At 45.4% G+C, this 26,364-nt stretch overlaps 2 protein-coding genes and 1 pseudogene across 2 annotated transcripts in view; 1 reads left to right on the forward strand and 2 right to left on the reverse strand.

The window, feature by feature from the left end:
• The window catches only part of LOC139027921 (FERM and PDZ domain-containing protein 1-like), a 6,802-nt gene extending 1,976 nt beyond the window's left edge, over window positions 1–4,826 (reverse strand). The window contains exons 1-4 of the mRNA XM_070444140.1: window positions 4,721–4,826; window positions 4,528–4,632; window positions 1,695–1,790; window positions 1,412–1,537 (exon numbers count right to left, since the gene is read on the reverse strand). Of these exons, the coding sequence (XP_070300241.1) occupies window positions 1,412–1,537; window positions 1,695–1,790; window positions 4,528–4,632; window positions 4,721–4,744 (351 nt within the window). The 5' untranslated portion in view covers window positions 4,745–4,826. The remainder of the gene's footprint in view (window positions 1–1,411; window positions 1,538–1,694; window positions 1,791–4,527; window positions 4,633–4,720) is intronic.
• Window positions 4,827–4,929: 103 nt separating this feature from the next.
• LOC139027960 (FERM and PDZ domain-containing protein 1-like) lies at window positions 4,930–23,528 on the reverse strand (annotated as a pseudogene).
• A 451-nt stretch (window positions 23,529–23,979) lies between these two features.
• LOC111965622 (mitochondrial import receptor subunit TOM5 homolog) lies at window positions 23,980–25,345 on the forward strand. Its single transcript, XM_023989775.2, has 2 exons — window positions 23,980–24,256; window positions 24,919–25,345. Exons 1-2 carry the CDS (start codon window positions 24,136–24,138, stop codon window positions 24,951–24,953), a joined length of 156 nt encoding a protein of 51 aa, XP_023845543.1. The 5' UTR covers window positions 23,980–24,135; the 3' UTR covers window positions 24,954–25,345.
• Window positions 25,346–26,364: the final 1,019 nt, after the last annotated feature.

Below are 26,364 nucleotides of genomic sequence, written 5' to 3' on the forward strand. Positions count from 1 at the left end.
TACACATTACACAGGGTTATACTGAGGTGACCAACAGAGGGTAGTGCGTACGGCCCAGTATATCACTGGGGTCAAGCTTCCTGCCATCCAGGACCTCTATACCAGGCGGTGTCAGAGGAAGGCCCTAAAAATTGTTAAAGACTCCAGCCACCCAAGTCATACTGTTCTCTCTGCTACCGCACGGCAAGCAGTACCGGAGCGCCAAGTCTAGGTCCAAGAGGCTTCTAAACAGCTTCTAACCCCAAGCCATGAGACTCCCCCACTCTTCTACGCTGCTGCTACTCTCTGTTATAATCTATGCATAGTCACTTTAATAACTCTATCTACATGTACATATTACCTCAATTACCTCGACACCGGTGCCCCCGCACATTGACTCTGCACCGGTACCCCCTGTATATAGCCCCGCTACTGTTATTTACTGCTGCTATTTAATTATTTGTTATTTTTATCTCTTACTTTTTAAAGATATTTTCTTAAAACTGCATTGTTGGTTATGGGCTTGTAAGTAAGCCTTTCACTGTTGTATTCGGCGCATGTGACAAATACAATTAGATTTTATTTTATTTAATAAACAAATGTAAGGGTGCCCCATAAAATTATATTTCGTTTTTTTCCGGAATTCTGTTTCTCTGTTTTATTTGGCCTGTTTTTTTTACCTCAATATTACAATTATTCATAGAGAAACAACAAAAATGTATGTTTTGAGTCCATGTCAATGCTTAAATCACATCAGAAGACTCATTTTGAAGGTCTGGGGGAAAGAACTAACACATTTGGATTTTTAGTGTAATTCCCCTTTAATTTGCTTTTAGAAAGAGAGGAATGTGTCCCTCCAGCATGTTTCTGTTAGGCCTACTGCTGCAGCACATGTCATGGCAAAACAATGGCCACCCAATTGATACAAACAATCACAATATCTTTCTGTCAGGTAAGCCTACTTTGCAGTTAACGTTCGATTGAGAAGGTTTTTGGGGAAAGCTTTCTGTCTACCCACAAGACCGTTATAAGTACGTTATCATTCTCTACATACAGAGTGATAGAYAAATGCGCACACCAAACAGACAGACAGGAGCAATATTGCTGGAACTTAATTGGCAGATATTGTGTTACATTTGGCTTTTTAAGCCAATAGTGGCTAACCAGGGTTGGGATAATGTCAATGCGGCTTTGATTGCATAGTAGCCGGGAGCTTTATGTTTATGACAGTTTGCGACGGAACACATAACAACAGAAAATAGCTCGGCGAATGACTTGCAGCTCACGATCTACCTGTTGGAGGCCTGTGATTTAGAGATTACTACTGTTCGACTGACTGCACTCGTAATACAGGTTGGATGTGTGGGTGAGATGTGTGTGTGTGATTGCATGTGTGAGGTTGCATGTGTGTGTGTGTGTGTGTTCTACTCACCTTGTGTATAAGCTCGTCCTCGTGCAGGAGCAGTAGCTTAGTGATGCTATACTGCTGTTCCAGCACCAGAGCAAAGTACTCAATACAGCAGATGGACAACTTGTCCTTCAGAGTCAGAACGATGTCCTGCAAACAAAGCGACACAGTTAGGTATTTTGTATAGTTTTACTGTCTTCATGTTGCTTGGCAACTGAATACTTTGTGTCAGCGCGTGTGGGCTACTGAGTTTACAAGCATGGGTGTTATTCTGTAGGTAAAATACTCGACATGTTATAATCCGTACCTTGATGGTGGTGGTAGCGTCGAACTTGAAGGCCTTGGTCTGTCCGTTCTCCAGGTAGACCTTCAGAACGTTGGGCAGGAACAGAAGAGAGTTTCCCTGCAGGAAGAAAAAAAAATGAATAAGAGAGAGAGATAGAGACAGGGAGACAGAGACAGAGAGAGAGAGAAAGAGAGCGGGAGAGACAGAGAGAGAGAGAGAGAGAGCGGGAGACAGAGAGAGCGGGAGACAGAGAGAGACAGAGAGAGGGGAGACGAGAGAGCGGGAGACAGAGAGAGAGACGACAGAGGAAAGAGAGAGAGCGAGAGAGAGAGAGACGAGAAGAGAGAGCAGAGAAGAGCAGACAGAGAGGAGAGAGAGAGAGAGAGAACGAGAGAGAGAGAGAGAGAGAGAGAGAGAGAGAGAGAGAGAGAGAGAGAGAGAGAGAGAGAGAGCAGAGAGAGAGAGGAGAAGAGAGAGCGGGAGAGGAGAGAGAGAGAGAGAGAGAGTGGGAGACAGAGAGAAAGAGAGCGGAGAGAGCAGAGACAGACAGACAGACAGACAGACAGACAAGCAGACAGACAGAAGACAGACAGACAGACAGACAGACAGAACAGACAGACAGACAGACAGACAGACAGACAGAACAGACAGACAGACAGACAGACAGACAGACGAAGGACAGAGAAAGAGAGAAGAGAGAGGAGAGAGAGAGAGAGAGAGAGAGAGAGAGAGAGAGAGAGAGAGAGAGACAGAGAGAGAGAGAGAGAGATCTGGCATCTTCCCCAATATTTGGAACCAAGGACTGATCACCCCAATCCACAAAAGTGGAGACAAATTTGACCCCAATAACTACCGTGGAATATGCGTCAACAGTAACCTTGGGAAAATCCTCGCATTATCATTAACAGCAGACTCGTACATTTCCTCATGAAACAATGTACTGAGCAAATGTCAAATTGGCTTTTTACCAAATTACGTACAACAGACCATGTATCACCCTAACACCCCTAATGGACAACCAAACAAACCAAACAAAGGCAAAGTCTTCTCATGCTTTGTTGATTTCAAAAAGCCTTCGATCAATTTGGCATGAGGGTCTGCTATACAAATTGATTGAAAGTGGTGTTGGGGGTAAAACATACGACATTATAAAAATCCATGTACACAAAACAAGTGTGCGGTTAAAATTGGCAAAAACACACACATTTCTTCAACAGGGTCGTGGGGTGAGACAGGGATGCAGCTTAAGCCCACCTCTTCAACATATATATCAACGAATTGGCGCGGGCACTAGAACAGTCTGCAGCACCCGGTTCTCACCCTACTAGAATCCGAAGTCAAATGTCTACTGTTTGCTGATGATCTGGTGCTTCTGTCACCAACCAAGGAGGCCTACAGCAGCACCTAGATCTTCTGCACAGAGTTCTGTCAGACCTGGGCCTGACAGTAAATCTCAGTAAGACAAAATAATGGTGTTCAAAAAAAGGTCCAGTCACCAGGACCACAAATTCCATCTAGACACCGTTGCCCTAGAGCACACAAAAACTATACATACCTCGGCCTAAACATCAGCACCACAGGTAACTTCCACAAAGCTGTGAACGATCTGAGAGACAAGGCAAGAAGGGCCTTCTATGCCATCAAAAGGAACTAAATTTCAACATACCACATTAGGATCTGGCTAAAAAATACTTGAATCAGTCATAGAAGCCCATTGCCCTTTATGGTTGTGAGGTCTGGGGTCCGCTCACCAACCAAGATTTACAAAATGGAACAACACCAAATTGAGACTCTGCATGGCAGAATTCTGCAAAAATATCCTCCGTGTACAACGTGAACACCAAATAATGCATGCAGAGCAGAATTAGGCCGATACCCTAATTATCAAAACCAGAAAGAGAGCGTTAAATTCTACAACCACCTAAAAGGAAGCGATTCCAAACCTTCCATAACAAAGCCATCACCCAGAGAGATGAACCTGGAGAAGAGTCCCTAAGCAAGCTGGTCCTAGGGCTCTGTTCACAAACACAAACACACCCCACAGAGCCCCAGGACAACAGCACAATTGACCCACCCAAATCATGAGAAAACAAAAAGATAATTACTTGACACATTGGAAAGAATTAACAAAAAACAGAGCAAACTAGAATGCTATTTGGCCTAAACAGAGAGTACACAGTGGCAGAATACCTGACCACTGTGACTGACCCAAACTTAAGGAACGCTTGACTATGTACAGACTCAGTGAGCCATAGCCTTGCTATTGAGAAAGGCCGCGTAGGCAGACATGGCTCTCAAGAGAAGACAGGCTATGTGCACACTGCCCACAAATGAGGTGGAAACTGAGGCTGCACTTCCTAACCTCCTGCCATGTATGACCATATTAGGAGACATATTTCCCTCAGATTACACAGATCCACAAAGAATTTGAAAACAAATCAAATTTTGATAAACTCCCATATCTACTGGGAAAATTCCACAGTGTGCCATCACAGCAGCAAGATTTGTGACCTGTTTGCCACAAGAAAAGGGCAACCAGTGAAGAACAAACACCATTGTAAATACAACCCATATTTATGCTTATTTTATTTTAACTTGTGTGCTTTAACCATTTGTACATTGTTACAACACTGTGTATTATATAATATAACATTTGTAATGTCTTTATTGTTTTTAAACTTCTGTATGTGTAATGTTTACTGTTAATTTGTATTGTTTTTTTCACTTTTGTATAATATCTACCTCACTTGCTTTGGCAATGTTAACACATGTTTCCCATGCCAATAAAGCCCTTTGAATTGAATTGAATTGAATTGGAGAGAGAGAGAGAGAGAGAACTTGTGTGAGGTCTGACCTGAGTGTGACCGTTAACGACCACTTCCTCTGCGAAGCGCACTTTGATCGGGTTACTCCTCAGACGAGCCCTCTTCTCCGCCGACATGATGGACGACTTAGGACCCTTGACACACAGGAAGACGACGTTATGTCATCATTAACACACACACATTCAAATACGCACAAGCACACACAACACACAAGACACTTACTGTCATGTGCCTTAAGATTGTCATTGTGACAGAGTCCTCAAGTCCCTGAAGAAACACAGAGGCAAGATGTTTCTGTCAGCAGTCATGTAGGCATTTCCACTACACTGACATTGACCTGACACGCTCAAACTCACACACAGCACACGCAAACACGCGAGCGCACACACAATCGCACAAATGAAAGTATGCTTTCAGAACTGAATACGCTGGAAAGTCCCAGTACCGGACTAATAACACTACTATCTAGTTAGAATATAGAGACTGAGCAACAGAGGGAGAAAACAGAGTAAGGGACAGAAGAAACACGTTACCTGGTGACGTCTTGCAGCTGTTCATAGCTGAGATCATCTGCCAGCAGGTCATTGATCTGTAACACTGGTCTCCAGGGTAGCAGGTATGCCATCCGCTGGGCCACCTACACACACGGAAGAGCGACGCTTGTTATTAATTCAACACAGTCACATGTGCTTACAGTAGCTCCCTGGGGGCGATCATTAATACCAGCCTTCTGCCAGTCTCTCTACTAGCGTCTCTGCCAGTCTCTTACTAGCTTCTCCAGCTCTCTACAGCCTCTCTGCATCTCTCTATCCTGGCTTCTTGCCAGGCTCTCACTAGCTCTCTGCCAGTCTCTCTCGCCTCTCCGCCAGTCTCTCTACTAGCCTCTCTGCCAGTCTCTCTACGCCTCCGCCATCTCTCTGTCTCTCTACTAGCCTCTCTCTAGCCTGCCAGTTTCTCTTAATCGCCTCTCTGCAGACCTCTGCCAGACCTCTGCCAGACTCTCTTCTAGCCTCTTCTGCCAGCATCTCTTCTAGTCTCTCTGCAGACTCTCTGCCAGTCTCTCTACTAGCCTCTCTGCAGACTCTCTGCAGCCTCTCACAGGCTCTCTTCAAACCTCTCTGCCAGCCTCTCTACTAGCCTCTCTGCCAGCCTCTCTGCCAGTCTCTCTAATAGCCCTCTCTGCAGACTCTCTTCTAGCCTCTCTGCCAGCATCTCTTCCAGTCTCTCTGCCAGACTCTCTGCCAGTCTCTCTACTAGCCTCTCTGCCAGACTCTCTAACTCTACTCTCTGCCAGCCTCTAAACAGGCCTTCTCTTCAAACCCTCTCTGCCAGCCTCTCTGCCATTCTCTTCACTAGCCTTCTGCCAGGCTTCTACTAAGCCTAGCTGCCAGCCTCTCTACTAGCCTCTCTGCTAGCCTCTCTGCCAGCCTCTCTGCAGCCTCTCTGCCAGCCTCTGCTCTAGCCTCTCGGCCAGACTCTTTTCTAGCCTCTCTGCCATTCTCTTCACTAGCCTCTCTGCCAGCTCTCTACAAGCCTAGCTGCAGCCTCTCTACTAGCCCTCTGCTAGCCTCTCTGCCAGCCTCTCTGTCAGCCTCTCTGCCAGCCTCTCTACTAGCCTCTCTGCAGACTCTTTTCTAGCCCTCTCTGCCAGCCTCTAACTAAGCCTCTTACTAGCTCTCTGCCAGCCTCTCTGACCAGCCTTCTACTACCCTCTCTACTAGCTCTTGCAAGCCTCTCTACTAGCCTTCTCTGCCAGCCTCTCTGCCAGTCTCTCTCTACTAGCTCTCTGTCAGCCTCTCTGCCAGCCTCTCTACTAGCCTCTCTGCAGCTCTCTACTAGCCCTCTTCCTGCAGCTCTTCTACTAAGACTCTCTGCAGCCTCTCTACAGCCTCTCTGCCAGCCTCTCTCTAGCCCTTCTCTGCACCTCTCTGCCAGCCTCTCTACTAGCCTCTCTGCCAGCCTCTCTATCCAGCCTCTCTGCCAGTCTCTTGCCAGCCCTCTCTACTAGCCTCTCTGCCAGTCTCTCTGCCAGCCTCTCTACTAGCCTCTCTGTCAGCCTCTCTACTAAGCCTCTCTTGCCAGCCTCTCTACTAGCCTCTCTGCCAGCCTCTCTACCAGCCTCTATGCCAGTCTCTCTGCCACCTCTCTCTACTAGCCTCTCTGCCATCCTCTCTGCCAGCTCCTCTGCCATCCTCTCTGCCAGCCTCTCTACTCAGCCTCTCTGCCAGCCTCTCTGCCAGCCTCTCTACTAGCCTTCTGCCAGACTCTCTACTAGCCTCTCTACTAGACTCTCTACTAGTACTCTCTGCCAGCCTCTCTCCTAGCCTCTCTGCCAGCCTCTCTGCCAGCTCTCTGGCCAGCCTCTCTGCCAGCCTCTGCTTGCTTTGGTTGGCTACTTTTACATTTTGTCTTCAGGCCAGAGAACAGGACTGAGGCACAGCAATTTCTCTGCTGCTCCCTCTCTTTTGCTCTCTCTCTCCATACACACCCACGCACGCACGCACGCACACACACACACACACACACACACACAACAAAGCCCTGTCCCTGTTCCCACTCTCCATACCACTGACAGCAATATGGCACCGTCACACGCACAGCACACCCAGTCTCTCGCTCTCCCTCTTTCACAACCCCCTTCTGTGCTTTTATGCCAGCGCTGTCAATACCCTGATCCCTACAATCGACTCGCAGGTTAGCGTTTTTCATCATGAATCTTGTTCTGGAGGCAGTTCTGCAGAGTGGTTACTAGCTGGCACAGCCACAAAGTCATACAATTGTATTTTAAACCTAAACCTAACCCTAACCTTAATCCTAACCTTAACCACACTACTAACGCTAAGAGACACTTTATCCTTGATCCGAAAATGTGGTGGGATGCGCTTTATGGAGGGCTCCGTACGGCATCGCTGTGCGCCTCTCAAATGTTGTAACAATGCGGAGGGCTCCGTATAGCTCCGCATTGACATTGACATGATTGGTTGACGGTAGTGGAGAGCGGGAGGTCCTGTATAAACACATACTCACTTCCTTGACAACTTCCTTCACAACAGCTCTGCGCTGCTCCGCGAAGCGTGAGAAGTACGAATGCCTTGAATTCTGCAGAGGCCGTATCACCATAAATGCTACACAGCCAATGCAGAAGTTGGATTGAACATGCAGCGCTTTTAATGCCTAACCCTAACCTTACATTAAGACCAAAAAGCACATTTTTGTTCTAATTCATTTCTACAATATAGCCAATTTTGACTTTTCAGCTGGCCCATCTAGCGGGAAATCGCTCAGTTCTGCCTCCATGGCAAGATTCATGACAATAAACGTTAACCTTCGCTCCACTCAGTCCCCCCCTCTCTCTCTCTTTCTCTCTCTCTCTGCTGCCCTGCCAGGACCTTATTGACTCCCTCAGGTGGTGGCCCTCCTCCCTTCAAACTCTCACTCTGCCTCTTCCTCTCTCACTGTCTCTCTCTCTGCCTCTCACTCTGTCTCACTCCCTCCTTCTCTCCCTTTATATCTTCCTCTCTCTCTCTCTCTCACACCCACCCACCCCTCTCTCTCTCTCTCACTCTCTCTCTCTCTCACCCACCTCTTTCTTCTTCCTTCTCTCTCCTCCCTCTCTGTCCCACACCCCATCTATCTCTCTCTCTTTTTTTCGTACCCCCCCCCTCTCTCTTTGGCAGGTTGTGATTATTGGGCTGGGGGGGGGCAGCAGGGTACACCTCAGGGAAATGATCCGCTGTTTCTAGAGAAAAAACGCAGCTCAGCAAGGCTACGTGTGCGTGCGCTTCTCCACCTAGATGAAGGGTGAATGAGTGATCAAATCTAAGACGGATGAGCAGGTGGCTGTATTGTTTCCGTGGCTTTTTTGGCACGGTGCCTGGCATTCTAAATCTGCCTTGCCGTGGGCGGGTCTACCGTGGCATGATGAAGCAGGTGGCCATACTTGAGGGAGAGCCCATTCTCTCTCTCATCTCGCTCTCTCTCTCGTCTCTCTCTCTCTCTCCATTTCTGCTCTACTCTCTCTCTCACTCTCTCTCTCCTCTCTCTCTCTCTCTCTCTCTCTCCTCTCTCCTCTCTCTCCTCTCTCTCTCTCTCTTCTCTCTCTCTCTCTCTCTCCTATTCTTCCCTCTCTCTCTCTCATCTCTTCTCTCTCTCTCTCTCTCTCTCTCTCTACCTTCTCTCTCTCTCTCTCTCTCTCTCTCTCTCTCTCTCTCTCTCTCTCTCTCTCTCAGACACATTTGATTTATTTCCTTTCTACTCAGCCTTTATTTATCCAGGTTAGTCTCATTGCGATCAAATCTATTTTTCAAGAGGGACCTGGTCCAACCAAGACAGGAGCAGGTAGGGGACACTGTTTCAGACAAATAGACATAACAACTTACAGACATAGACAACCCGTAAAAAAAAACAAATTGGGACATAGACACACGTTTCATTTACAGAAACAGAGTCATAGATAAAATAAATCACTGATATGTACCACCGCATCAAGTCCTAGTACAAACAAACACAAACTGTCATGGTCTAGGTTTAGACAGCACATTACAGTTCACTATAACTGCCACTCCCACACTCAGACTCTCTGCCAGCCTCTCTACTAGCCTCTCTGCCAGTGTTGTGCTGCCAAGCCTTGATATGGGCAGGTGCTGCCAATTAAGGGGTTGGTCAGTCAGAGTCCCAGCTTGCAAGCCGTGAAGCTGCTTGTTTGTTTGGTAACCACGAGGCCTTTCGTTTGTTGTTGAGTCTTTCATTTGGGCATGCCTTTGGTATTTTTCCTTTTTGTGCATATTTGTTTTCGTCACCATCTGAACAAATAATAATCCTCTTGCTYTGGCCAACCAAGAGGAGTCAAGGCCCTTGACCTAGGTAAGGCAGTTGTCTCCTGGGTACATTCATTCAACACCTGGTCACATACGCTTACTTGTCACATTAATATACACATTCATTCCAGTTACAGAACCATTAGGCAAACCTAGAACCCCTAGACTTAGTGAGTACAGAGTAGGCTGTCTAGTCACTTAACAACAACAACAACACACACACACACACACAGCGTACCTGTAGACACGTCCCTGACCAGCAGGGGGTGCTGTTTGGAGAGGGTGAACCCATGACCTCTGGAGTCCAACACCGGGTCTCTGACGATCTGAACCGTTAGCCTCACCGGGAAGTTCTGACTGGACACGCTGCCTGACCGGTTGGACCTCCCATCGCCAAGGATCCGCTCTCTGAGAGGTCAAACAGGGTTYAAACAGGGGTTAGAGGTCAGGGGTTATTGAGAGTGGCAGAGCAGCCGGTGTGAGACTATGTGAGTTAAGTCTTTGTGTTAAACATTCAATTAGACTCGCTGCAAGGGGCCTAGTCATCCCTCTCTTTCCCGCCCTGTCAGCTGTTTCTAGCATGTTTCCTAAGCATGCATAACAAATGGCCCATCCACATTCTTCGTGTAAATATATATAGAGGCACTGAACAACAATATAAATGCAACATGTAAAGTGTTGGTCCCATGTTTCATGAGCTGAAATAAAACATCTCAGAAATGTTCCATAYGCACAAAAAACATAATCCTATCAAATTTTGTTCACAAATTTGTTTACATTCCTGTTAGTGCACATTTTTCCTTTGCCAAGATAATCCATCCACCTGACAGGTGTGGCATATCACAAAGCTGATTAAACAGCATGATCATTCAACTGGTGCACTTTGTGCTGGGGGCAATAAAAGGCCACTCTAAAATGTGCAGTTTTGTCACAAAACACAATGTCATAATGTCTCAAGTTTTGAGGGAGCGTGCAATTGGCATGCTGACTGCAGGAATGTCCACCAGAGCTGTTGCCAGAGAATTTAATGTTAATTTCACTACCATAAAGCCCCCTTTAACGTTGTTTTAGAGAATTTGGCAGTACGTCCAACCGGCCTCACAACCACAGACCACGTGTAACCACGCCAGCCCAGGACCTTCACATTCTGCTTCTTCACCTGCGGGATCATCTGAGACCAGAGACCCAGACAGCTGATGAAACTGTGGGTTTGTAAAACCAAAGAAATTCTGCACAAACTGTCAGAAACCGTCTCAGGGAAGCAAGTCGGCGAGCTTGTCGTCCTCACCAGGGTCTTAACCAGACTGCAGTTCGGYGTCGTAACCGACTTCAGTGGGTAAATGCTCACCTTTGATTGCAACTGGCACGCTGGAGAAATGTGCTCTTCACGGATGAATCCTGGTTTCAACAGTACCAGGCAGATGGCAGACAAATGTGTACGGCATCGTGTGGGCGAGCAGTTGGCTGATGTCAGCGTTGTGAACAGAGTGCCTCATGGTGACGGTGGGGTGATGGTATGGGCAGGCTACGGACAACGAGCACAATTGCATTTTATCGATGGCAATTTGAATGCACAGAGATACCGTGACAAAATTCTGAGGCCCATTGTTGGGCCATTCATCTGCCGCCATCACCTCATGTTTCAGCATGATAATGCACGGCCCCATGTCGCAAGGATCTGAAAATGTCCCAGTTCTTCCATGGCCTGCATGCTCACCAGAGATGTCACCCATTAAGCATGTTTGGGATGCTCTGGATCGACGTGTACGACAGCGTGTTCCAGATCCCGCCAATGTCCTGCAAGTTCGCACAACCATTGAAGAGGAGTGGGACAACATTCCACTTGCCACAATCAACAGCCTGATCAACTCTGATCCACACCCCTACCTTTTTTTTAAGGTATCTGTGACCAACAGATGCATATCTGTATTCCCAATCTGGTGAAATCCATAGATTAGGGCCTAAKGAATTCATTTCAATTGACTGATTCCCTTATATGAACTGTAACTCAGTAAAAAAAAATGAAATTGTTGCATGTTGTGTTAATATTTTTGTTCAGTGTATACGTGTGTGCATGTGTTTGTTGATACTGCACCTGCTGAGTGATTCTCGGGTGCGTCTGATCAACGTCCCCACCACCTGCTGCACCCGGCTGGCCCTACGGCTACGAGAAGGAGACCGGCTCCTACTCCTCTCCTTCTCCTCCATTTAACTACACACAGAGATGAGAGATGAGAGATGAGAGAAGTGAAGAGATGAGATTAGAGACGAGAGAGAGAGAGAGAGAGAGAGAGAGAGAGAGAGAGAGAGAGACTGATAAGGGAAACAGAAGGCATCGAAGCAAGGAAAAATATGCAAGGAGAAAAAGGAAGAGAGCGCTTTTTAGTGTGGTGCTGTGTTGGACATTTCATGTTGGACATTTCACTCGGTACCACAATTACGTTCGTGCCAGATCTGCATTTTGATTTCATCATGTTTATATTGCAGAGGTTGTCACTTGCCCTGGATACCACGAATAATCAGATATGTGAACAAGATAGATGGAGGAGCGCGTCAGAAGGGTATTCAACTCTGCATGAACAAGACGAAACACGTCACACTCAACAGGATGTGACACACGGGACCACCAGGCTTACAGGATATATAGGACATGCTAAAATGCTGTCAGTTCCACTTTAAGAAGGAACACACAACACACACACACAGACACAGACGCTGCTTGTCTCTGTATTTATCACTACTGACAACTTTGCAGTAGTGCACTTTCTGTTCAGCCTGCCCTTTATGCAGGGACGTGAGAGGGCTGGGAACAAGGGATGAAGGGAGGTATAGAAAGAAGGAGGGGGAGGGAGAGAGGTCATTGTGTTTTAATCAAATCCCAGATGAATGTGGTCAGCATTCGTTCAGTCCGACCACAACTCATGGCCAACAACACCGCTCGACACTGTTTCCTCCCCAACAGCCAATCAATAGCCCTCCTCACCTTGGACGTATTCTCCCTCTGATAATTCACTGACATGTTTTATTTGATGTCTCTGATGTTAAAGGTCCAATGCAGCTGTTTTTATCTCAATATCAAATCATTTTCTGGGTAACAATGAAGCACCTTACTGTGATCGTTTTCAATTACAATGGTCAAAAAGAAACAAAAATAGCTTGTAGCTATTTCTCAAGGAATAATTTTGCTAGGACTGTCTGGGAGTGGTCTGAGTAAGCAGGGGGAAACTGAAAGCTAGCAGTTATTGGCAGAGCGGTTCTGGAACTCTCTTTCTTGTTGGTCACCAGAGGTAGGCTAAAACTCCATCCCACCAAAAAACAGGCAGAAATGTCAGGTGGTATTTCACAGTATAATTCCAACCTCATAGTGTGGAAATATATATAAAACACAACAAAAAAATCGAATTTTTGACTGCACTGGGTACTTACAACTTAACAGAGGATCCAAACTCAAGTTAGTAGTGTATATACAGTAGGGACCGTCTGGGTTCAGTATGATGCTAAAATTGGACATAGACAGGCAAAGTCTGGGTAAAGTGCATTTAAATTGCATCATCTGTTAAATAAAATCAATCTATTGTTAATTTGTTGAGATCCATGTTGTATTGTCTGTCTCTAATGTTAGCACTCCATAGAGGTCTAGGTTGACCGTAATTTATAGATGGTATCATACTGTGAGGTGAATGAACTTCCTCTGCAACCCTGCTAGAGGGAGAGGGGTGAGACTTTAGCACGAGAGAGAGAGCGAGAGAGAGCGAGAGAGAGAGAGAGAGCGAGAGAGAGAGAGAGGGCGAGAGAGAGGGCGAGAGAGAGGGCGAGAGAGAGGGCGAGAGAGAGGGCGAGAGAGAGAGAGAGAGAGAGAGAGAGAGAGAGAGAGAGAGAGAGAGAGAGAGAGAGAGAGAGAGAGAGAGAGAGAGAGAGAGAGATAGATCAATAGTGGCTTACGATAATGAATGTGGTGATAAAGCCCAGTGATACAGCGTTTCCTCTACCACCACCTCCATCTACAACTGAAGCTAATCAGTTCCACGAAAACCCGGTAAACTTTCCTCGAGCTCAGAGTGAAGCCGTCGTTATCCCCGGTCTGACTGTCTGTTTCAGAAACCTCCGGTCTGCTCGTTCTGCTTCAGTAACTAAAGTCCCTGAGTGCTATTAGTCCGGTTCAGTCTGAGTGTCTGTGCTTCAGCCAACCTCCTTGTCTTGCCATGCGTGCCACGCCATGCAATGGCAAAGGAGCTGGCTGAAGAGGAAGAAAGTAACTGCCAACTTCAGGCCAATGTTCTATCAATCAGAGGGATTAGCTGGCGATATCAGACTTAATGTTCACCCGCTCGGGTTCTGAATGATACGCAGCAGACTGTTTGCATTTCTCTCGCTGATCAATAGGGGGATGGAGGATTAATTCAACAAAGATATTTTCTACAGAAACTGTAGAGTGAGCCGACTTGTGCAGTCGTTCGCTGCAGTACACTGAAAGTGCTGACAGCTAGACTAGACCCGTGAACAATTTGAGGTGAATGCTGTCAGACGCTATGCCAGGCCGCTAACATCCTACCAATTGGACTGAATGGGCGTAGGCGCTAAGCTAAGGCTAGTCCTGTCTGTTAGCGTCATCCCCGTTGAAGTGAAGGCTCTTAGGTGCTACGGCTAAGGCGAGCCCTCTGGTGTTGCCCTTATTGAAGCCAATGCTGTGGGTCTGTAAGAGGATTATGTCCTCGTTCGGAGAGGACCTGGACAGGGTGTAACTTTGGCACCCCGTTGACTCGGATTGATCCAGATTGATGTGGATGAGGGGTGACTCGCTTTTGACAGCTGGGCCTGAAAGACCGGCTGCTTCTGAGACACACATTATCGAAACCTGTTCGATCAATCTGAGATGGACACTGTGCTGATCAGGTGTGTGTGTGGACGTGTTTAACTATTCTTGTGGGGACCAGAAGTGCCCACAAGAATAGTAAACAATTTTTTTTTGACCAACTGGGGACATTTTGTTTGTCCCAACAAGGGCAAATGCTATTTCTCGGGGGCTTAGGGTTAAGGTTAGAATTAGTGTTAGGCTTATAATTAGGTTTAGGGTTAGGAGTTAGGGGTTAGGGTTAAGGTTAGGTTTTATGGTTAAGGTTAGAGTTAGGGTTAGAGTTAGGGTTAGAGTTAGGTTTTATGGTTAAGGTTAGAGTTAAGGTTAGGTGTTATGGTTAAGGTTAGAGTTAGGATTATAGTTAGGGTTAAAGTTAGGATTAGAGTTAGGGTTAAAGTTAGGATTAGAGTTAGGGTTAAAGTTAGGGAAAATTGTGTCTCATGAGAGAGGTCCTTCTCTCTCATGTTACTGAGCAGAGTGGGAGAGATGAAGCTGTCCAGACCAAACTCTTTCCTGTAGCACATACACACAGGAGACAATATCAATGTTTGTGTGTGTGTGTGTGYGTGCGTGCGTGCGTGTGCATGTGTGTGTGCACTTACAGATGTATCTGTTAGTATGTGTGTGTATCCATGCTGCAGTGCTGACTCCGGTGAAACCTCTCTCTCCCCTTTTCTATCTCCCTCCTCTCTTCATCTCTCTCTCTGCCCTTCTCTATCTCCCTTCCTCTCTTCACTCTAACTTCGCTCTCTCTCTCTCTCTCTCTGCCCTTTTTCTATCTCCCTCCTCTCTTCATTCTCTCTCTCTCTCTCTCTCTCTCTCTGCCCTTTCTATCTCCCTCCATCTCTTCTCTCTCTTCTCTCTGCCTTTCTATTCTCCCTCCTCTCTTCATCTCTCTCTCTCTCTCTCTCTGCCCTTTTCTTATCTCCCTCCTCTCTTCATCTCTCTCCTCTGCCCTTTCTATCTCCCTTCCTCTCTTCCTCTCTCTCTCTCTCTCTCTCTGCCCTTTTCTATCTCCCTCCTCTCTTCATCTCTCTCTCCTCTCTTCTCTCTCTGCCCTTTTCTATTCTCCCTCCTCTCTTCATCTCTCTCTCTCTCTCTCTCTCTCGCCTCTCTGCCCTTTTCTATCTCCCTCCTCTCTTCATCTCTCTCTCTCTCCTCTTCTGCCCTTTTCTATCTCCCTTCCTCTCTTCATCCTCTCTCTCTGCCCGTTTTCTACTCCCTCCTCTCTTCATCCTCTTCTCATCTCTTCTCGCTCTGCGCCTTTTCATCTCCCTCCTTCGGCTTCATCTTCTCTCTCTCTCTCTCTCTCTCTGCCCTTGCCGAGTCAGGAAGTCATCTTGGGTGACAGTTTCTCTTTGCTGCTGCAGACACCATCCATAAATACATGATCACCCGGATCACTGGAGGAGTGTGTTCACTGCTGCCCAAATCTCTTAGCAGACTGCTTTTTTACCTATGTTGGCTATACAATACATCATGTATTTTCAGACTTTTTGCCAAAGTAATACACAATGAACTTTTGTATCTCATTACTCACTCCTTAAACTCTCTCAAATAATCCAGCAGCGATCGGCAAATAGGAGCATATAGATTGTTATGCTAATGTTAATATATTAAAATACACTGCAGACGTTAAGGAACGAGATGAAGGAGCCATCTCAAAGTATTGAAACATTTAGTGAAGGTGCTATGACCAGATACCCAGCATTCTAACTAAAGTGTCTGTCTGTCTGTCTGTCTGTCTGTCTGTCTGTCTGTCTGTCTGTCTGTCWSYCWSTCWSTCWSTCWSTCWSTCWSTCACTCACTCACTCACTCACTCACTCACTCACTCACTCACTCACTCACCGTGGTATGGATTGTCTCTTCTGGATTCCCGAACAGGAAAACCCTCTTGCCTTCTGTGACATCAGCTCCGGAGTCCCATCGGGATTAGCCGAGAAGAGGTGGAGGAGGGCCCTTGTGATCATCAGAACCAATCAGAATTTTTAATACCCGTAGTCACCTGTGCAGAATGGATCAACGAATCAATCAGTTAAACTGTCATTGCCTTTCGATTCCTTTCGCAAAACAATGACCTTTTCTGGGTTAAGTGATATGATGCAAAAGTGCAATGTCATCGTAACGTGTTTGTCATAACAAGATCACTGAACAAGCAGACATTTAGTCTTCATCCTCCTGTTAGAGCCAGTATAAGCAGAATTGTGTTTTTTTATTAAAGAGGCCACTACTGTTTTCCCCACCCCCAGGCCTCCGTGCTGCAATCAAACCAGTGTAGCCTGAAAAGCACATCATGGTGTGATGGAGAAGAGGCACTCTAACTTTGTCTGGTTGTCTGAATTAAAATTTCATATCAACCCAGTTCAGAGACGGACCAACTAGCCCCTTTTAGAAACTGCTAGAGGAAAGACTGTGAATCCCACTGCGGTTGAAAGAAGCTGTGCCCAAGGATCACGGACAAACAAAGCTACAGCAATAATAAAAGGAGGACAACTCTTTTATACAAACGTCAACTGTGAATAGCTGAAGTGAGCAAAATATGCTCAAACGATGCTTTGTGCAATTCTACAAAGGCAAATCTAATATAGTTGCGCTCTGGGTCTGAATAAATGTTYGCCTTATCGAATAAAGACACATGATTAAACACTCCTTTAGTGCCTCTCTATTCTCTCATTTCAGGGGCTCCTGTTCCCTGAATGGCCCTGACATGCAGCTCCATCACCAGGCCCTGTGTCCCAAACACAGTGCTCTTTCACCAGGCCTGGTCCCCAGTGCGCAGCTCGGAAAAGACCCAGACCCACATAGAATGCAGGGCAGATTAATAATGCATAGAGCTAATGCAGCTAGCTAGGCCTCCTACCTCCTCCAGCCTCCTCTGCCAACACATGCACCAAAAGAGGAGTGACGGAAGGAGGAGAGGAAATGGAAAGAGAGGGGTGCAGGGGGTGAAGAGGTGAAGAAGGGGTGGACTGTGGAGAGTGAAAGGAGAGCAGAGGGAGCAGGGGCCCAAGAGAAGGGGAAGGCGGTAGAGAAAGAGTGAAAGTGAATTGGCCAAGGGGGAGAAAGAGAAAAGGACAGGATATTGGAGGGGGTTGTAGTGAGGGGGGAAGAGGGAGGAATTTTAAAGAGGGTTTTATTGGAGGGCGCAGCAGCACAGGAGACGAGATGTCGATGTGGAGTTAAGAGAAAAGAACAGCTTGCTGTTTTATTGAGGAGGAAAGGCTGGTCACTGTAGCATTTCCCCACAATACAGTACAAACATAGGCCAGCAGCGGACATTGATGTACGGTCAATCGTTAAATAATTTTTTWATAAAAATTACATTCGGCATTGTTAACATTTTCCTGCAGTGTGACAGATAAAGGATGTTTTTTTTTTTTAAGTTGTTTATGAGGTTTTATAGTGTAAAAAAAGTGTACCTTCAAAACAGGATAGTAAAAATGTATATGCAAAAAAAAAGATTCTTACCTTTATTTAACCAGGTAGGCAGTTGAGAACAAGTTCTCATTTACAACTGCGATCTGGCCAAGATAAATCAAAGCAGTGCGACAAAAACGACAACACAGAGTTACACATGGGATAAACAAACGTACAGTCAATAACACAATAGAAAAATCTATATACAGTGTGTGCAATTGTAGTAAGATTAGGGAGGTATAGCAATAAATAGGCCATAGTCGCAAAATAGTTACAATTTAGCATTAACACTGGAGTGATAGATGTGCAGATGATGATGTGCAAGTAGAGATACTGGGGTGCAAAAGAGCAAAAATAAATAACAATATGGGGATGAGGTAGTTGGGTGGGCTATTTACAGATGGGCTGTGTACAGGTGCAGTGATCRGTAAGCTGCTCAGACAGCTGAAGCTTAAAGTTAGTGAGGGAGATATAAGTCTCCAGCCTCAGTGATTCAAACGCACACTAACCTATAAAAACGAACAAAGACATCATGTGGAAATCCAGRGGTTGCTTTTTAAGTGAAGCAAATGCATCGTAATAACGTGACATCAGTACTTAAAATCATGGTTGGGATATCCCTGCCTGTCTTTCTGTCTGTGTCTGTCTGTCTGTGGATCGTGATAAGACTGCTCCTAATCTGGCTCTGAATCAATAGTAATCATGACTGCTGTGTTTACAGCAAGTGTCCCCCAAGCTGTCCACAGACTTCATCAGTACCGCTTGTGTCCTGTCTTGGCTTTCTTTCTTTCTTTCTCTCTCGTTCTCTGCCACTTTCTCCATCTCGACCGTTATTAGCATAGCTTGCACCCTGTCTTAGCTTTCTTTCCTTCTCTCTCCCTTCCACGTTCTCTCGTTCTCTCTCTGGCACTTTCACCATCTTGGACTCTCTCTCTTTCTCTCACTCAATATCACTCTCCTCTCACTCTCGACCGTGGAACAATCACTTTTGATAAGGTTTTCTGTTTGGAAACCCACACAGCATATCTTGTGACCGAATCTAGCTCAACCCTTCAAACTTTTAACGAACAAACACGCATACATAGAGACACTAAGTCTCTGTTTATCTTCCCTGAATTCTCTCTCTCTCTCTGTCTTTCTTTCTTTCTTTCTCTGAGAGGTATTATTGAATGGGAGGCGCTGCCAGCTGGACAGGAAACAGCATCTAGTTGAAATCCAATTAGGCATGCTAAGACAAGACAGGCCAAGACCGGACCGGGGCGGGGCCACACTGGGTCAAAACCACAACAGACAGTACAGGAGAAATCTATCTACAGAAAGGCCTGACATGGAGCTCATCCACAGGCCCTGCCACCTTCCTCTGGGGGTCCCCCTCGTGGAGCTTTCCTACCTGGCCCTGTCACCTTCCTCTGAGGGTCCCACACAAGCCCTGTCCCATTGACTGATATGGTGGAAACTGACAGGAAGGCCTAAACACCTGCTTGATGTTCTCAGCAGTAAAGGATTTAGCAATGAACTTGACACAGACCCCTGTCATTCATCTTGTACACATGAAGAGGTAAGCCCAGAGACAACCCTTTTGTGTTTTGTAGACTGCAATTATTATTTATTTTTAATCTTGCAACAATCCAGGCTTTGTTTACACAGGCAGCCCAATTCTGATATTTTTGGTCTTTTGACCAATCACATCAGATCTTTTTTTTTTTTATCAGAGCTGATCTGATTGGTCAAAAAAACAATTAGTGAATAAAAATTTAACTAGGCAAGTCAGTTAAGAACAAATTCTTATTTTACAATAACGGCCTACCCCGGCCAAACCCTCGCCTAACCCGGATGACCTCTTTGAGGAGGTCACCAAACTTCAGTCAAAGGCGATACACACACTAAATACAGTATTTAATCACTAAAAGTGGAGAAGTCCCAATCCTTAAAAACCTTGATTAACATATCTATCCTTGTCCCTATCCTTAAACTTTAATGAGCTTTTATATGTGGGCGAGTAGTGGTATATGTTCCAATACACTGTGTGGCTGCATGTGGCCTTGGTCTATGACTAAAAACACAGGTCTTTTTTGGGATCGACCAGTTGTCTGCTATTGACGTCTGAGGCCTAATTCTGCCTGAGTGGACGACCCCTCCCTCCACCCATGAGGAGGAGCACAGTGGGAGACAGATCTGTTCAGGACCTCAGTCTGACACTGAGTTGCAACAGACCAAACCAGACCAAACTAGCCCAGAACAGGTTGACAGAGTCAGAACAGGATTGGAGAGGGGCTGTGCAGAGTACAAACTAATACATCAAAGAAAGCCAGACACTATATGGTTGTGTTCTATAATATAATATAAAGTGGGTGGTTCGAGCCCTGAATTCTGATTGGCTGACAGCCGTGGTATATCAGGCTGTATACCACGGGTATGACAAAACATGTATTTTTACTACCAACTCTGTTGGTAACCAGTTTATAATAGTAATAAGGCACCTTAGGGGTTTGTGGTATATGGCCAATATACCACGGCTAAGGGCTGTATCCAGGCACGACGCAAAACCAGACACTATATGGTTGTGTTATATAATATGCCTTTAAAAAGACATATAACTGTGCAAACAAGCAAATAAATCAAATGACTGTATATAAAAATATAAATAAAGAGACGATTAATAATTAGGAAACGTCATTAAGGACCGACCACTCCTGTTGTTTATTCACCAGGAGCTCTCCATTAGAGTGTTCTTCTTTGTTCGGTTGGAGATGATCCGTTTTCTCTGTTCCCTTCCAGACCTAATCAAATCTACCGCCCCGTTCTGCGTACCACCTGTCCGCTCATTCCATTAGCATCATTAAGATAGAACCTGCCGTGCACCACTCATTTCATCCCCACTTGCAACGGTGACCGGGGGGAGCTTGAGTTCCCCAATGCACTATTAAATACTAGGCCATTGGAAGATTAATAGTCTGCTGTGTTCCAGTTATTTGTCTGGGGGTTTTCATTGGGTCAGAGAGAGGACTCCCTGGATCGGTCACTATCTGTCTGGGAAGAAGAGCTTGGGAAGTAAGTGGGTGAATAGAAATCATACTCCAAATCAACCCCTTGTCCCTAGCCCGGCCTATAGGCATTTCATGTATACAGGTCTGATCTCAAAGAATGGTTGTAAACAATATGATACCAGCTCCACCTTGCCCTCTGACTGGCGAGATGGAATTTTCTCTATATTGCTGCCAACTATGGAGCGGTAGGTAGCCTAGCGGTTAGAGAGGTGAGCCAGCAACCGGAAGGTTGCCAGTTCACATCATGTGTCTGATGGGAAAGATCCAGCAGGAAGTGAGCTGGCAACCGGAGGGTTGCTGGTACCAAACCCTATATGTGATTGCCTGCCGTTGTGCCACTGAGCAAGGTAATTAACCCCCCACAACAACTGCTCCAGCGTGGAAGCTCAACCTGTATATATGTTTAGGAGGGGTTGGAATAAAGTGGAAGTCAAATTTTGGTTGAACCTTGTGTACAATTGACAAATAAAGTTATCTTAAACTATCCAATCATGTAAAAGGGGCTTGGGGTTGATTTGGGATTGGGCATAAGTCTGGGATGAGTGACCTCTGCTTCTCTTATGTCTAGGCCAAACCTTTTTACATGTTCATAGATCATGGTGCTGTTATGTCTGGGAGGGACTCTAGTATACAGTGGATTTATGGTGTACAGTATGTCTCAGTGCTGGTCCATTGGACAATCCAACCCATTATAACACTTTGAGAAGACAAACAGAAAGACAGCCCAACCATTAAATGGATTTGTGTTCAGATAAAAAAAAATATTGACAACCCGACAGTCTCTGGCTGCCAAAATGTGTCTGGGGCAATAACATGCATCTAATTACTTAACGACCGCCATTATCAATTGGTCTGGTGATCGATTGGCTGACTGATCGGTTGGAACAGACACCAGCACACAACTCAAACTGCCCTAGAGACAACAAGGGCTAAATATTAAATGACGCCACTGTGGCTTGAGTCAAAAGTAGTGCACTATGTAGGGAATAGGCTGCCACTTGAGATGTGGAGGCTCCAGGGTAAGAGGGAGCCAGCCGTAAGTAGGGCAGAAGAGCACTCAGTGGGGTAGATCCCAGCGCAGGCAGGCAGACAGACAAGCAGACAGACAGGCAGACAGACAGGGAGAGAGGCAGATAGGCAGTTAGGTAGGCAGACAGACAGACAGGCAGTGAGTCCTTCCTGATGTGGGTGTCATCCCAGTCGCATTTCTCCGCTGGCTGAGTGACCTCAGAGCAACAGTTCCATCACATGTTATTCCATGCATCCCTGAGTCATCATGCATCCCTGAGTCATCATGCATCCCTGAGTCATCATGCATCCCTGAGTCATCATGCACAACGCCTGCAGCACTGGCATAGCAGCACACAGACACAGACACACACACACACACACACACACACATTTGCACATATACACATGTGTTCACACACTCACAATCACACACACCTACACAGACACACACTCAAGCACCCTCACTGAGCAGTCACGCCCATAGGGCAGCACAAGACCAGGACAACAACCACCCATGTGTGAGATGATGCAGGCTATGTGTGTCAGCATGTGTGAGTGTATAGGAATGTCGGTACATATGTGAACATTAACTAGTCAGTGATAGCCTAATATTCTGTGACATTAAATACATCATCTTCTGGGCCGCATGTACATGTTGTGTACAGTAGAGGACATGTCTGGCCTATATATAATCAGAATCAGTGGTCATATTAAATCATGTCATGCATTAAATAAAGGACACAGAACGGCAAACGCATTGTTCCGGTCTAGTTGTGTTGCGCTCTTCTTGCTTCGCACGGAATGGAAAAGTGCACTGAATTAACGTCGCATTTTCACAAACCTATGGATACGCGCATGAGGAAAAAGGCTGATTCTGTCTCTCTCCACACCTCGCCAACAGCCCGACGCTCATTGATAACAAGACATATTGGCCATTTAATATAAAGGCGTTTTACTACACCACTAGAGACGCCGGTCACCATCTCTGGATCTACTCTTCCATTTGTACTCTCTGACCATTTGCATTAAGTGACACCAATTTCATGCTGCACAGAATTCCACTGGTTGCGTATTGGCCATACAGAATGCATGTGTGAGTATCCTAGATGGATAAGAGGAGGATGGTTATGAATCAACGACAAAATAACCACGTCAATACGAAATGCATGGGAGTGCGCTGCTCAGTATGCAATAATAAAACGAAATAGAATAGAATATCAATAGCCCATCGCACGATAGTTTCACCCCCAATTCATTAGCAATTTTGGATAGGTCGAAATCAAATATTGAAAGGTTTTATAACCCAGATATAAACGTGTATTATGTTGTGTTCGTATTATTCACCCGCAAGGACCAAACTGACCCGAGATATAATCGGTGACAGCAGTCATGCCAGATTAGCCCGGAAACAAAGAGAAAAAAAAGTCAATTTTTAATTGTTTCCTAAAATAATCTTAATCCRATTTAGATCTCTCTATTCCTGCTCTTCGAAACAGGGGCACGGGGAACCGGGACCAGCACGAGGTCCAAATCATTCAGATAGGATTTGATGTATTTTTTCTATGTGAAAAATATCGCAAGAGATTCTTCCAATCAATGCAAGGTGCACGCAGAAGCATACACCCAGGCTTCTCCACCATTCGTCCACAGTCAGTTTGACAATAAAGAGGAGAATCAAATCACGAAAAACGAACTCACCTCGTGTTCTACAGAAAGAGACAGACCAGGGTTGTGAACCGGGAGGGCCCAATGAAGTGACTAAAGAGAGATGACAGAATAGCTTGTCGGAATCGGTAGAATACGTGTCCCGGACGGTGTGGTGCGTACTGTCATCGTATTGGGACTGTTCTCGACCGTTTAATCCCCGGCCCTGAGCTCAGAAATATCCCACTCCCTCCCTCCCTTTGTTTTCTCCTGCTCTCTCTCGCTCTATCAATTTTTCCTCCCTCTCCTCCACACTCATTATTGTCCGCTCCCTCCCCGTCGGCCTTGAGGACCTCCCTCACAAGGTCAGCTTGATTGAAGGCAAGAAAGATCATGCTTGATATTAACACATTCAATAAAGATGATAATACTATGAGAAAAAACTGTGGCCGTAAACAAGTAAGAATGACAGTATATTGTAATAAACAATAATAAAAAACAATCACAAAATATGTTTTTTTTATTTAGTCACCTCTAAAAATATAKATTTTAGACAAACTTTTAAATTGATAAATAGGCAAGTCTTGGGTTGGTAGAAATTCCTCATAAATACATATTTATTGCTTTGCCTTCCCCCCCATTGTAGAGTTTGTACCTCTACGGCCATTGTACTTAAAGTAACCCTTAAACGTAATTTCCGGTTTAAACAGTCACGCGTCCGCCAACAAGCACGAGTAGGGCTCCGAGAATCAAGCCAAAGGGCCAGCATAATACTAAGGAAACCTCAGCCATAAAATCACAACCAGGTGAGGGATAGAATATAAAACCTCTACAGACCACGCCGAGATGTTTAAACTCGAGGGGTTAGAGCCGAAAATGGACCCAGAGGAGATGAAGAAAAAGATGCGACAGGATGTAATCTCGTCCGTGCGCAATTTTCTAATCTATATTGCCCTTCTCAGAGCCAGTAAGTATCGGTTTTCACATTGCTCTCGGGTTGCACACGTTGTGCTTGTTCTGCATTGCAGCCGACAGTGTCAGCGACTGCCGACTTACAAAGAACCTTGCATCATAAATAACTACTCATTATTATTTATAGATCAGTCAGTCACAATTTACCCATGATACGTTACGGTTTTTCAACTCTCGAACACTGCCATTATCTCACAATATATTGTATTATATATGGGTCAGTGCTATCCCTAAATCCTAACCATACCATAAACATAACCCTTGCCTAACCATTTAAAATGTCACCTTCAATGGAGTAGGGCGGTCCCAAGGATCCAGGATAGCACAGACTGTAATGCATGTCGCACTCACTTTACTCACCTGCTCAGTGTTCAGACTAGAGAATGTACAGAGAATCAATGACATCACTAGACGTGATCCTTTACAAATTATCCATCAGGTTGTGACCCCTAAACATGGTTCCCCTCTTTTGACCTGGGAGCCAGCTTTCTGGTCTTTGCATGAGAATGAATGGTCATTAATCTAGATAATATCCCCAAGATCTTTGATAGATCTTTTTGACCATAAACAGCGCCTCAATCAAAAAGGAACATTTATGGATAATTTACTAAGTCATTAAGTTTGGTTTGACTACTTTTTTCCTTTGCCCCCACACAGCTCCGTATATCTTGAAGAAGTTGGACAGTATTTGAGACCAACTGCCTCCAGTATTCCCACTCAGGCAGTTTAATGCAACAAGGTCTATGGACGTCACCATAACGGGAACAATTAACAAAGCGGCGAGCTAAACACCATCATACGGATCCTATATGGAAGACTTCTTTATAGGCTACAGTGGAGACATTACGTTGTGTGTCCCATTGCACTTGAACATTAAGATGTTGTAATTTGTAGTCATCGATGTGTCCTCTGTTATTTTTCATGGTTGCCTTTTATGTTAGTGCTCAATAAGAGAACATCTGATTTTGTTTTGAGTGTTTTGGCAATATTTTCCATGGTCCCTCAATGAGAGTGTTGTGTAATTGGACATTTGAATTTTGTTGGTCATCACATGCAATAAAGGGAAGAGATGTTTAAATATTGATTGCATGTTTTTTTTCTCATTATCATCAGGTATAGATGTCTTGCGAAAGCAAGACCCCTTGAACTGTTTTGATTTGAAGATATTCTGTAGATCCTCAGGTATACAATATACAACAAATAGGCTGGTAGAGGGTATTATGCCAAATTTGCTTCACTCGTAGATAACTGCTTGCCCCTTGGACTCCAGCATCATGAAGGCAAGGGAGAAGAACTCTCAAGCAGCGCAGTACAGCAACCATCATTACCTGAATATGCCAAATGGGGGGCGCTCTTGTCTTRTTTTTGAGGACATCAGCATTCTGACCATGAAGCTGGAAATTTCATTCAAAACTGAATCAGTGTAAACAGACAATTCAATTATTTCAAATGCAGGTTTTTTCTTCAGATAAGGTTGCAAAATATTGTCATATATTATTACTTAAGAAGGGACGGGATGCATGCACGAATGAAGTGCGAGCAAGAAGGCGCAGCCATGGGTGGGCCTGGGAGGTCATAGGTTCACCCCTTTGGGAGCCATGCCCAGTCAATCAGAATTAGTTTTTCCCCACAAAAGTTATTTATTACAGACATAAATACTCCTGAGCACCCCTTCCTCCCTCAGACGATCCCGCATGTGAAAAATGTGGATGTGGAGGTCCTGGGCTGGCGTGGTTACACATGGTATGCGGTTGTCAGGCTGGTTGGATGTACTGCCAAATTCTCTAAAATGACATCGGAGGTGGTTTATGGTAGAGAAATGAACATTCAATTATCTGGCAACAGCTCTGGTGGACATTGCTGCAGTCAGCATGCCAATTGCATGCTCCCTCAACTTGACATCTGTGGCATTGTGTTGTGACAATACTGCACATGTTAGTGTCCTTTTATTGCCCCAGCACAAGGTGCACCTGTGTAATGATCATGCTGTTTAATCATCTTTGTGATATGCCACACCTGTCAGGTGGATGGATTATCTTGGCAAATGATAAATGCTCACTAAGAGGGATGTAAACAAATTTGCACAAAATTTGAGAGAAATAA

The sequence above is a fragment of the Salvelinus sp. IW2-2015 genome, linkage group LG6.2 (genome assembly GCF_002910315.2).
Source record: "Salvelinus sp. IW2-2015 linkage group LG6.2, ASM291031v2, whole genome shotgun sequence".
NCBI classification, from domain to species: Eukaryota; Metazoa; Chordata; class Actinopteri; order Salmoniformes; family Salmonidae; genus Salvelinus; species Salvelinus sp. IW2-2015.